This window comes from Curcuma longa, unplaced genomic scaffold (genome assembly GCF_044706935.1).
Source record: "Curcuma longa cultivar G26 ecotype Majalengka, Jawa Barat unplaced genomic scaffold, ITB_CL_G26_1.1 utg3290_np1212_1714210_RagTag, whole genome shotgun sequence".
NCBI classification, from domain to species: Eukaryota; Viridiplantae; Streptophyta; class Magnoliopsida; order Zingiberales; family Zingiberaceae; genus Curcuma; species Curcuma longa.
In genome coordinates this window covers 1,147,760-1,161,490 of record NW_027435602.1, presented here as the reverse complement: position 1 = coordinate 1,161,490, position 13,731 = coordinate 1,147,760, and the positions used below count along the sequence as shown (strand labels likewise).

General features: G+C 34.7%; 2 protein-coding genes across 2 annotated transcripts; both read left to right on the top strand.

Annotated features, from left to right (window-relative positions):
• The first annotated feature begins 55 nt into the window (after window positions 1-55).
• Window positions 56-4,662, top strand: LOC141820436 (uncharacterized). Its single transcript, XM_074707747.1, has 3 exons — window positions 56-712; window positions 3,557-3,812; window positions 3,995-4,662. The coding sequence occupies exons 1-3, from the start codon at window positions 398-400 to the stop codon at window positions 4,363-4,365; spliced, it is 942 nt and encodes a 313-aa protein (XP_074563848.1). The 5' UTR covers window positions 56-397; the 3' UTR covers window positions 4,366-4,662.
• Window positions 4,663-9,998: 5,336 nt separating this feature from the next.
• LOC141820358 (putative sulfate transporter 3.4) lies at window positions 9,999-13,068 on the top strand. The gene is made up of 13 exons (XM_074707651.1): window positions 9,999-10,337; window positions 10,426-10,474; window positions 10,548-10,755; window positions 10,829-11,000; window positions 11,092-11,157; window positions 11,298-11,411; window positions 11,479-11,595; window positions 11,688-11,814; window positions 11,879-12,165; window positions 12,252-12,442; window positions 12,600-12,685; window positions 12,768-12,844; window positions 12,931-13,068. Exons 1-13 carry the CDS (start codon window positions 9,999-10,001, stop codon window positions 13,066-13,068), a joined length of 1,971 nt encoding a protein of 656 aa, XP_074563752.1.
• Window positions 13,069-13,731: the final 663 nt, after the last annotated feature.

Here is a 13,731-nt window from a genome sequence, read left to right as displayed (position 1 = left end):
ATTTGGTTAAAAAATATTCGATTAGTTCTCGGGCTGTTCAGTTCGGTTTGTTCGGGCCATCGAAGACGTTATCTGTATTTGCCCTAATCGCTCTTCGACGTCTCTCGGGCTCTCGTCGGAGACCAGCAATTGGATCCCTGCGTCCTCCCTCGCCTTCTCAATTCTTTGTTGGAGTTCCAATTCTGTTGTATTTCTTCTCGGGATCTTCTTTTTGGATCCAAAATTTTGACACAGGACTCGCAAGTACCTCGTTTTTTGCCAGCAAGCTGTTGCAAATCTTGCATTTGTTGTTTGCATCGATCTCTGTTCCTTTTTTCTTATCCGGAAGGTTGTCTTCCGGTTGAGGTAGATCTCGAAACCGTAGGCTGGATATCTCTTGGTGCGACGATAGGGAGAGATGGTCGGAGGCGGAAGCAGGAGGGACGATGGATCCTTGAAGATCAATAGTACCAACGTGTTCGCGGCGCTCGAGACTCTCAAGAAGAAGAAGAAGTCGGACAAGGAGTCGAAGAGCAAGGGAGCGTCTAAGAGTCAAGCGAAGGAGCAGGAACAGCAAGTCTTTTGGGCGCCGGCACCGCTGACGTCCAAATCGTGGGCCGATGTCGGCGACGACGACGACGATGATTACTATGCGACTACAGCGCCGCCAAAGGCTGTTTGGGGCGCGTCGGATCAACGACATATCAAGGAGCTTGAGGCTTCCGTAGAGGAGGTACGTGTACTGTATATCTTCGTTTGAGTGTGGATGCTTGTGTAGTAGCTAACAATGAAACCTACATTTAGTGATTCCTCTTTCGCAGAATTCTTCTGCTTAGAGTTTTCCAGTCATTATTGTGCTTCTTAATCCTAGTTGTAATAAATTACCTAGATAGTTGATATTTACAGCTAAAACCAATACATAGAATTTTTCACATTTCAGATTACTTTAAAGGTTTTGGTTTTATGATCCTGCAAGTTACTGATCCCTTTATATTGTGCCGGGATTGCAATTGCTTACATAGTCCTTTATACTGTATCCAGTGCTAGATAAACTTGAATTTATTTCTAGATGTAACTTAGAGAAATTGAATTGAATGTCAGTTTTGGTGGATTAGTGAAGTAAATCTAAGTGTTTATTTTATTTCTGTTGGCTTTTCAAACTGAGTATTTTTCTCTATAAGGGCAATCCGGTACACGAAGCTCCCGTCAATGCGGAGTCTTAGGGAAGAGTCTATTGTACATAGTTTTATTCTGCTTTGCAAGAGATTATTTTCGAGACTACACAAACTGATCTCTAAGTCACACGGCAATAACTTTATCATTGCGTCGAGGCTCTCCTTTTGAGTATTTTCCTCTGTGAAACACTAAATTCTGTTGACCCACCACCTACCGCTTGAATCCGTCTTTTAGTAACTTGATTAATCCACTTGCTTAGACATATATGGGTTAGTCATTTTTAAGGTTATTATCATCTTATTTTATTTTAATATCACTTTAATGTGAAATTTAATGCTGGCTATCTAGGCCCTTGCCTAGGCCTTGTCTACTGTATAGACACTGTGTAGTTGGCTTATCATTTATTGGCTAAAATTGCCTTTTAGAACTTTTTGTGTTTAATTTTGTACAATAGATTGTTGTACAAGCATGGTGTATGCCATGCTAAGGCTTCAGGTGCAACTTGCACATTCTAGCCGATGCATTCTTGCTACTGAGTATATCAAGCTGTTTCCAATTTATATAAAGAATTTCCTCTCATTTGAAAACCTTTCTTACAATGTTATTTTCAGAAAACTATGCTTTCCATGTTGGTGCCTCATAAATAGTTATTTGAACTGGTAATTGAACCAGAAAAGCCATGTGTCACTTGTTCATTGGTCGAGCCAATAGATTAATTGGTCGAACTGTATATCAAACTTGAAAGCCAACAGGACAAGTTAATTGAGTATCAGGGACTAGAAAATTAACGAATATAAATATATCTAATTTGTAAAACCTAAAAAAATAATAAATATGAAATGAGTAAAAAATCAATAATTAAGTGCCAATAATTTCTATGGTGCAACATGACACTATGATGCTAAAAGGGACCTAAGAGTGGATGGAAATGCAACATTATAGTTTGTGCCAGCTGTAAGAATCCCAACAACACTATGAAAGTATTTGGGCTTAAGTGACAATTATAAAACCACAGGGGCATTACAACAAATCAGTAAAAGTGTAAGGGTTAAAATGAAATTCTCTATTTCATTTAGTATTAGAGTAGATGGATGGGTGTTTTGGGGATCTTTTTGGTTAATGACTAAACTGGGGCATGTTTTTTTATCAATCTGAGTGGATTTATTGGTTTGATAAAAATGGTCCAACTGGTTCTTGACCTGTTCAGTTGAAAATCTGGTCTCATTGAAGTACCGAACTAAACTAGATCTTTGGTTGGACCAAGCAATCCAGATTGGTTTTAATAATTTATGCCATATAATATGAATGCACCTGTTCGATATGCAATGGGAGACTCCATGTTAGAATCAAATACACTTAGCAAAAACTGTTGTAAGAGACAGAACACATAATCCATATAAGCTATATTTTTGAATATTGAATGTAAACTACAGGGACATTTTAGAAAAGTAGTAGAAATCTAGAGTTTAAAATGAGATTTTCTCTATATTTTTTATATTACTGAATATTAGTTTTTTAATTTTACTGATTATTAGATTGTATCATTGATGTGCTTGAAGCATAAGAAGACAATTTTGTTCATTTAGTATCTAAGTAGATGGATGAGGGTTTCAGGGATTTTTGGTTAGTGACTAAATCAGGTTAGTTTTTATCAAACCGCCAAAAGGACAATTGTAATATTACAGGGGCATTTTAGAATAGTAATAAAAGTTATATGGGTTGAAATAAAAGCTTTTCTATCTTTTACTGAATTTTAGATTGACTCATTTATATGTTTAAATTGGATTATAAAACTACAGAAGCATTTCAGAAAAATAATAAAAGTCTAGGGTTAAAATCAAATTCTCTATTTTTTAACATTACTGAATATTCGATTGTATCATTGATATGTTTGAACTGTAAGAAGACATTTTTATTCATTTAGTATCAAAGTAGATAGATTGTTGTTGTGGGAACTTTTTGGTTTGACTATTGGACTAGATTTTATTAAACCACTAGAAGGACAATTGTAGAATTACGTGGCATTTCAAAATAGCACTAGAAGTCTAGGGTTAAAATGATTTTTTATTAAAATTTTAATATTATTGAATATTAGATTATATCATTGTGAACGAACATACAAGGTAAGGATCCATACAATTGATCAAATATGGTCCAATCCTTTCTTGGAACTTTGCACTGGTGGGAGCTTTGTGTACCGAGTTGTCCTATTAATGATTGTATCATTGTTATTATTGTTTGATAGTGATTATTATCATTGATTCACCGTCTTTGTTGCTTGTATTAGATGCATGCCTTTGCTTACATGTGTGCCTTTTTTTATTTGATATTAAAGTTCTTCTCTTTTACCAAAATTTGTCAGAAAATGGAACATTTTTCTCTCTTTCACATCTTTGTTTAGGAAAGTGAAACTGAAGATGATGGTCTTGACATTGGTGATGATGACGATATTGAGGAACCTGAAATTGAGCCAGAAGCTGTCATTAGGGAACCAATTGTTGAAAAACCTGCTCCTGTTCTTGTGCCAGCCAAGGATGCAGAAAGGCAACTCTCAAAGAAGGAGCTTAAGAAAAAAGAAATGGCTGAACTTGATGCCCTTTTAAATGAGTTCGGGATTGCTAATAAAGATAATAATTCTTCACAAAATGAGATAAACGGTAATGCTTTTTTTCTTCTCATAGTTTTTGTTTATATGAAAAAAAAATTAATTTACATATATGATATGTTCTGTCATTATATTTATCTATGCATATTTTAGTCCACAGGGAACAATCAAGGGCTATTTGTTTTTGATATGAATTTATTTACATTTGTAAACATGCTTCCATCTATTTCTTAGACATGAAAGAAAAGGAGCAAAATGGTGAGGGCGAGAAAGAAACTGTAGGCGCTCCAGAAACCAAAACCTCCAAGAAGAAGAAGTCCAAGAAAGAAAAATCTTTGCGAGACATCAAGGAGCATGAGGGGGAAGATCAAAATGGTAACAAGAAGCCGGAGGAGGGAGCCACCGAAGCTGAAGAGGAGGATGCATCTGCAGTTGATGTGAAAGAAAGGATAAAGAAAGTGGCTTCCATGAGGAAGAAGAAATCAAGTAAAGAAATGGATGCTGCCGCAAAAGCTGCTGCTGGAGAGGCAGCTGCAAGAAGTGCTAGGCTTGCTGCTGCAAAGAAGAAAGAGAAGAGCCACTACAATCAACAACCTGGGCGGTAATTAATTTGTTCCGAGTTGCTTCAGTTGAGTCCATCTGTTTTCCAATGCAAAAGCAAACACTGGTATGCTTCTCAGATGATCTGAACTTGTCGATCATGAGACTCTAGTCCTCCTCGGAAGGATGTTTCAATCTTTGTTCCTCCTGCAACAATTTATTTTGAGACTTATAGGTGGTGGTTGTGTCAATGCAACAATTTGTTCAAGGACTCATAGGTAGCGGCTGTGTCGTGCAACAATTTGTTTTGGCACTATGATAATGAGAATCAAATGGACATATGCAATTCCTTGATTTTGATACTTCTGCAAGTCCAGCCCGATAACTTATGCACCACTTGTGATAAACCATTCTATTGATTGTAGTACATTCAAAATCGTTTATGGATCGAAAGTTCGTCGACCTATAAACCTGATTCCCTTATCATTTCTTCTTCTTCTAAGTAAGCGAATCAAAGAGATCCATGTCAATGTTAGGAGGAAAATCGCACCGAAGTAATGAGACTTAAAAAATTTAAATTAATGCACATAATAAATTTAAGAAATATAATGTAGGGGATTATGTGTTTATCAGCATTCACCCCAAATACATTTTTAAAAAGTTCTCAAAAAATCTTAATAACCTCTCTTTCGATTCTTTTCAAATTATGAGAAAAATTAGTGTTCATGCATATGTTGTTAATTTGCCTATTTATGTAAACATTAATTCAATTTTCAATGATTTATTATCATATTCAGAAACATTTAAGTCTTTCTTCATTGAATTGACTACAGGTTAATCCTACACTCTCATTAGTGACACAACATTCCCATCATACGAGCTCAAGTTATCGAAGAATTATTTCATACACTAAAAAATGATGATCCTAGAAGATAAGTCAACAACTTGCTAAGAGTCGAGTTCTCTTTAGTGGAGGAAAATAATACAAATAAAGAATCATATTGGTATAAAAAAAAGACAATGATTAAAGAAATAAACTAACAATTATCAGATTCAACTAAAAAGACACCTATGATTCATAATTATTCTACCTTCCTACTTGATAAAAGAAAATATATTGATGTCAATAAGATAAAGGTTTGAAGAAATAAATAAGCGCAACCATGTGATTCAGTCAAAAAAACATTTTTATTTCATAACTGTTCCATCTTCCCACTTGACGAAGTCAAATTCTTTTTGATTGAGAAGAATATTACAATAAGAATTTAATTTATTAAAAATTATTATTTTTATAATTAGTTAGAAGCTTTAAAAAAAAGTTGTTTAGTTGTTAAAAAAATTTGTCAAATTTTTATTAGAAAATTTAGGATTTTATTAGAAAAATCTATTATTTTATAAAGAACACATCGTATCCTCAAACTATAAAAAAAATTAGAATCTCATATATTGATCAAGTTTTGAATTAACACAATTTGTAATTTCTTTTTATCTGGATGAGAATCGATAATTTTCCTCTGCGTGAAATTCGTGTCCTTATTCACTACACAATATTATATACTGTGTCAATTGGTATCAAAGCTTCTGATGTGTTGCATCAGCACTTCAAATCTCTTCCCAAAGCACCACTAGAGCTCATCATTAGATGCGTGCCGGTGAGCTTTCTGGCTGATGCAATCCTAACCATTTAATTGCTTTTATTAGCTAGGGTTGGATTGAGGTGACAAGTTCATTATCTTTGCACTAAAAGTGATCAGATCCACAAAGGATAAGCTTCCTGATCAGTCTTCTCATCTCATGGTGGAGGAATCAATTTCCAGAGGATGAGAGAATGTATTGAATTAAGACACCCCTTCCACTTCTTATTCTCCCTCATTCTTCAGTTTCTCTCTCTCAAGTATCTACAATTTAATGATCATATATAGATAGCACATTAATTAATTAGCTACTTAATTTTATTCGATATATATATATATATATATATATTTATCTCCCAAAATTATATATGGTTTAAAGTATATATTATCATTTGAGTAGCGATAGGGCCTAGCACTTTCACTTGATGTAGTGCATGGTTTAGCCACTCAATTAAGAAAAGAAAAAGGATACACTGAATTAAGCTCAAGATTAGGGTGGTGAAAGATCTAATCGATCTTGCCGATATAATTGTGCCTTTGAAGCCTCATCGAAAGGAGAGGAAGATGGCAAATTAAGGGCAAGTCAATTAGCATATGATGGCAGCATAGAAATTAATGAGATTAAAATTAAAGTGTTTTAACTGATTCTATTGATAAATTAAGGAGATTAAGGCAGTTAATAATGAATTTAAGTGGATCAGGACACAAAAAGAATATAGATTTTGAGGCTATGTGTAGACTTAAAGATTTGAATGTCTTGAAAAGCTAGCAAATGAGCAAGTGAATAGCTTTTCCTACCAAATTTAATTAGTGGTAAATCTAATTCACTTTTACTTAAACAATATATCGCCCGTAAACTACCCTCTCCATTCTTTAATTAATTACATGCGTTAATGGAGTTAGAATTAAGATAATTGTTGAAGATATTTGTTGGCAAATGAATGGAAATAAGAGGGTGGATGAATGATCTCTTATGCGGATGAGAGTTTAGTTCCACATGAGAGAATGAGTGGTTTGAAGGTTGATTTATATTGAATCATAACCATTAAAGTTATAAATATGCATGTACGTGGAGAGTCTCTCTCACATATGGACCCGCAGGGTGCTAATTTAGAGTCTGGATTGCACTGAATTTAAGTGACTCGTGTGTGAGTATGGTCTATATATGCACATTGAATGTCAGACTAATCAAGAACAGATCTGTAATCGCTCGGACAGAAACATCCATTGAAGAATACATGCATGGATGAGTTTTATCATCTCATGATGAGATGTGGCATTTTCATGTTGATGGAATAAACCATACATGAATTAATGTTGATTGAACCCTTTCTTTTATTCATGGGAATGGTTCTAATTGGGGGATTGTTTCACAAAACTCTAAGTTCTTCAATCATAAGGCTTCTTCGTATTTATCTAAACTTGACAAATCTACCACAAACAATAAGCTCTCTTTATGTTTCTTCGAATTGCTCTAATAGAAAAGCTTTTACAAATATAGAAGAATCTATAGATGATATACTTTCAAAGTACGAAGAAGAGAATGCCTTTCCAAGATGCTATACCTTCGAGATAAAAAAATCATTAGCTTAACAACATCTTTCATATAAAATGATGAAGATTGATGTAACATGGTATTGGATACAATAAAAATTTCACAGTGAAAATATATTAAAAAAATCATGCATTTATAAGATGAAAGATATCTTCATTGGTATGAGATCTTTTGGGTAGAATCCAAAAATAAAAGAAGACTTAGATTCAAAATGGACAATATATATCATAATATTATGGAGATATATCTAGTCAATGTTGGTCACTTTCTACTTAAATATGAGAAAAATTATTAATGATGATTAAAATGCATACCCCTTTGTTAAAGATGAGACAAAGGTCATCTTATGCCTTTCCAAATTTAGTAGCATAGTTGCTATCTTTTAAAATCTCAATTTGATAAAAAAAAATTTGAAAGATTTTTGGGAGAATTTTTGCTCTTATCTTATTTGAAGAGACTATCATCCTTCAATTAATTGAAAACTATTCTTAAATCTGATTATGATATTGTTTTGAGTGAGATTTCTTATGGTCTTCCTATTCGAGATATTCAAGATTTCATTATAATCTTCCTCTAGATTCTACACTTATATAATTTTTTATGCTAAAATTATCTCCTCCGGGGCATAGTTGAGTTGGTTACAACAGAGTAGACTTATATTTACTTTCTCATAGATAGTTGTGAGACCGACCATGTGAAACCGTTGGGATGACGAATTTCACTTTTTACTGAAGCGGATGCTAAAATTATCAACACTTATATACTCTACCAACATGTGTTAAAGCATTGACAAGTTGGTGTATCGAGGCATAACAATATAACTAATTTAATTAGCATTCATAAACTATTGTTTTATTGCAGTGTGAGTTAGCCAAGAAGCTCTTGATAGTAAAATATATTTCAAAATTTCTTATTTAATTTGGACATGTGTTATAGAGTTTTATTTTTTTCACTATTTTTAATGTGCTTTTTCTATATGACTTATTTAGATTTTGTTTACTTGGACGGAATATATGTTGATTTTTTTATAAAAAAAAAGATTATATATATAGTTGATCATTTATATACAATTTTTGAGGTGCTAATTTAATTTGAAATGATAAAATTAACATTAATATAATTTTTTTATAGATTTAAATAAGATAATAATTATTAAGCAAATTAATACTTAGACTTTGACACCCTGGCACTACCGTAGACATGTAAAGCTGCTATTATTCTAATGTCTTGAAGAATGGAAACTTAAGAGCTTCCCTTACATATCTTTCTAAATAAAAAAAATATCAAAATAAATATATTTAATATTTTTATAAATTACTCTATGATTACTATAATATTTGATATTTTTATAAATTACTCTATTATTTTTATATTTTTATATTTGTATATTTTAAATAAATAATTTATTTTTATAAATTACTCTATGATTACTATAATATCAAAATAAATATATTTTCAATAAAAAATATAATAAAGTGCCTTTTACTTTTTTTAAAATAAGGGCGTCATTTTAACCCTTTAAATAATTAATTAAGAACGGTCTTAATTTTTATATATATTTTTTTCTCCGTCGTCAATCCTTTTAGTACTCAAAACCAACGTATTTTTTTTCATTTAAGAAAGGAGATAATAAGTAATTAATGGCATTCCTTCCTATGAAATGGCCACAGTTGGAGAGCAATGAGTTCTTTACTTATGATCAAGAGCAATGAGTTCATTTTCCCCCTATTTTTTGTGATTTTTCTTCTTGAAATTGATTGCAATTCATTCTCTCCCTATGAAATGGCTGACTCCATATTGATATATCTTTAATTATTTTCTTTTTTGGTAAAAATTAAAAGGATATTTTTTTATTGTTATTATAATAAAGATGTTTTATTTATTTATTATCAAAATGGCATTTGATTTGGCTCAACTTATTTTTATTCCTAATAATACTCTTTCTCAACGTTATTATATAACTATAATTCATAATTATTAAAATATAATATTTCAAATGGATCAATATTAATAATATTATATTATATTCATTACCATTTATAACTATTATAATATAAATATTATATATATATATATATATAATATATTAATATCGATCAATATTATATTATAATAATTATATGATTATAACGGTTACATAATTTAATAGATAAAGTTTATAACTGTTATATATATATATATACAACTAAGTAACTATTATAAAAATATCACAAAAATAGATTGACACACAATGGAATGTTATTTTAATAATATAAAAAATAGATGTCTTTTTATTATCCCAATAACAAGCGTGTCTCCTTAAAAAAACACTTGAACATTCTCCACCAAAGCCATGCAGATCAAGGACCAGAAGAATAAATTTGGAGCCATGCCCAACTCTGCACTCCTCATGACTGTGATCACCTAAGAACACCATTCTTTGATTCATAGGAAGTGGAATTCCTTACCTTTCTTCGATTCATCTCCTCCATTACAACACCATTCCCACACAAGCTTCAGTTGCAGGCATATGGTGGGAAGCCCGAGCAGGGTGGAGAGTTCCGTAACCACGAGTGGCCTCGAGGATCCCATGCCCCTCTCGCGCGCCGCCATGGCCCCTCCGGAAGTCCACAGGGTCGCCGTGCCGCCTGAAAGCTCCGCCTTCCAATGCCTGAAGCAGAGGCTAAGTGAGTTCCTCTTCCCTGACGACCCCTTCCACCAGTTCAAGAACCAGCCTTTCCTCAAGAGCCTCGCCTTGGCGCTGCAGTACGTCTTTCCGATCTTCGCGTGGGGCTCCGACTACACCCTCAGCCTCCTCAAGGCCGACGCCATCTCGGGCATCACCATTGCAAGTTTGGCTATCCCGCAAGTGAGGACAGTTCCTTCACCTCTTCCTCTCTCTCACTTAGCTCGTCTTGTGGACAATGTATTACCGCTGGTTTCATTTACTTTGGCAGGGAATTAGCTACGCGAAGCTTGCGGATTTGCCTCCCATCGTCGGCCTCTGTGAGTTCGAACGCTAAACTTCAATGAAAATTGAAATAGCTAGTTGTTGAACTGGATTTTTCTCTTCTGGCAGACTCTAGTTTTGTTCCGCCATTGATTTACTCTGCTCTTGGGAGCTCAAGAGACCTCGCTGTTGGCCCGGTGTCGATCGCATCGTTAGTGATGGGAGCCATGCTGAGGGAGGAGGTCTCCCCTGATAAGCAACCTGCCTTGTTTCTTCAGCTAGCCTTCACAGCTACATTCTTTGCTGGTGTCTTCCAATCTGGCTTGGGCTTTTTAAGGTCAAATTATTTATTTATTTATTTATTGTGTTCTGTAAAATTTTGAATCTGAAATCTTGTTTCTTGCTTGCAGGTTGGGATTTATAGTGGACTTCCTGTCGAAGGCCACGCTGACAGGGTTCATGGGGGGAGCAGCAGTCATAGTGTCACTTCAGCAGCTCAAGGGATTGCTTGGAATAGTTCACTTCACCACGAGGATGGGATTCATTCCGGTGATGCAGTCTGTTTTCCAACACGAGGGAGAGGTAAAAATGCCCATTTTTGACGAAGGAAGAATCGCAAAGTTTTGTCGAAATTATGGTGCTTAATATTGATCTTTTCTAATGATATGAACAGTGGGCATGGCAAACTGTTGTTATGGGACTCTCGTTCCTTGCTTTCCTATTGATTGCAAGACATATTGTAAGAACTCATACTTTATAAAACTCTTTTTATGTATATATATAGATAGATAGATAGATAGATAATTCAATTTTGTCGAAAAGTATAGGGACTAAAATTTTGGCTAAATTTTAAGCTACTCTTGATCTTGAATGACTCAGAGCCTAAGGAGACACAAGCTTTTTTGGGTATCAGCAGCAGCCCCTCTGACTTCAGTGATCCTGTCTACCATCCTTTCCTTCGTCTTCAAAGCTCCAAACCATGGCGTCCCAACAGTAAGAATTTTCATCGAGTTTAATAAGAGTTAGTTCTTGTTCTAATGAACTTGCTGGTTTCATACAGATTGGGCATTTGCAGAAGGGGCTGAACCCTCCTTCAGCCAATATGCTGGACTTTCAAGGCCCCTACTTGAGTCTTACAATTAAAACAGGAATAGTTACTGGAATCTTGGCTCTCACAGTAATCCTACTAAACCTTTTCAACTCATTCAGATTTGTCGATGTTCCACGGCTAAAAGAGAAGAGAAGAGTTAATTGACAGTGGATTTGCAGGAAGGAATAGCTGTGGCAAGGACATTTGCTTCTCTAAAAAATTATCAGATTGATGGTAACAAGGAAATGATAGCCACAGGAATCATGAACATAGCAGGATCTTGTGCTTCTTGTTATGTCACAACTGGTAACCCTACACCTTGTAAAAAAGTAACAGAAAAAGAATTTGAAATAACCATATAGTCTTCCAGGTTCCTTCTCTCGGTCGGCGGTGAACTACAATGCTGGAAGCAAGACAGCAGCATCCAACATTGTCATGGCATCTGCAGTGCTCTTCACAATGCTATTCCTCATGCCTCTCTTTTACTACACTCCAAATGTCATTCTATCCGCGATCATTATCGCGGCGGTGATTGGACTTATCGATGTCAAAGGTGCACTGCGGTTGTGGAAGTTGGACAAGTTTGATTTTCTTGCTTGCATGAGCGCATTCTTTGGGGTTCTTCTTATATCAGTGCAGATGGGTCTAGCCATAGCTGTAAGCATTCTTTATCATTCGACCAACAAGAACCATTTCTGCACTAGCAACAAGCTATGTGCTTACAGTTATATCATTCTGTGCAGGTCGCAGTATCGTTATTCAAGATTTTGATACAGGTCACTCGACCAAACACAGTCCTCTTGGGGAATATCCCAGGAACAAACAGCTACAGGAGTGTGGCACAGTACAGGGAGGCTACAAGGATGCCATCATTTCTAATACTTGGCATCGAGTCCCCTATCTATTTCACCAATTCGATGTATGTGCAAGAAAGGTTAGTTTCATACTCATGTCAATACTTCTACATGTTCAAGACTAGTCGTGCCAATATAAGGACTTACCTGATCTCAGTCAGCAATACTCAATTGCACACACACTCACACATATACATATCGTTTTTAGATAAAAAGTAATATTTGATTCAATGTCAGGATCTTGAGATGGGTTCGCGAAGAGGAAGAGAGGATCACAAAGTTAGATGAGAATCCCCTCAGATGCATTATACTAGACATGGCTGGTGAGTTCAGCATTCTGACTATGACAAATGCACACAAGTTAATATACTACTTTGTCGACGATAAGCTTCAAACTTTACGCAGCTATAACGGACATGGATACAAGCGGCGTTGAAGTACTCAAGGAGCTGAAGAAGATACTCGATAAAAGGTCACTTGAGGCAAGTGTTTCATACCATCTCTACAACTTAAAGTTTGAATCTCTAGTTTCAAACTTACTAGACATGTGTGAAAAAATGATTTGCAGCTTGTTCTGGTTAATCCAGTTGGACAAGTAGCACAGAAGCTATCTCAATCAGGAACTTGGGAACTCTTTGGATCCGATCACATCTTCATGACAATTGGTGAGGCTGTTGCTGCATCCGCGTGCAAGGCCAATGTATAATTTTTTTTCCTTTTTTTGTTGAGTTGTCTTAAACATTAACATAACTTAGTAGAAACAACAGGGATAGGGAATCAGATAGGCCAATTGTGTGGCATCTGCATCAAGCAGTGACAAGATTCAAACATTGCCTTATTCAAGTTCTTGTTGTAAGAGATTTTGAGAACAAAAGAATAGAGAAACTTAAATCTGTTGTCTCATGTAATCGCACTGTTCATGTTCATTTATGCTTGGGAATTGATGTTTCATAAGATCTGGTTTCTTTGAGCACTTCATAGTTCAATACTGTGACGATGAACTTCAGTATTATACAAATATCTTTTACAACTCAAATTACCAAGTAATTACGTAATTACAATCGGCATACGAACAACATACAAGTCTTGAGGTGGTGATCATCTATGTATGCACTCGATTAATAGGAACTTGTAATACATTTCAAGAATAGGGTTGGATCCATACTTATCATCGACCTTATACCTTATAGTCGGCTTACCTTCTATTCATTGTGTTTGGAAATTTGAAAAACAAATTTCACATCAATACATAATATTTAACATAGACTCATCATGATTGAGCTAATTTCTCTCCACTAAATAAATTTGCTAATTTTCTGCTTAAATTAACTTGGAACTCAAAATCTGCTTTATAAGGATGGTGTGTTCT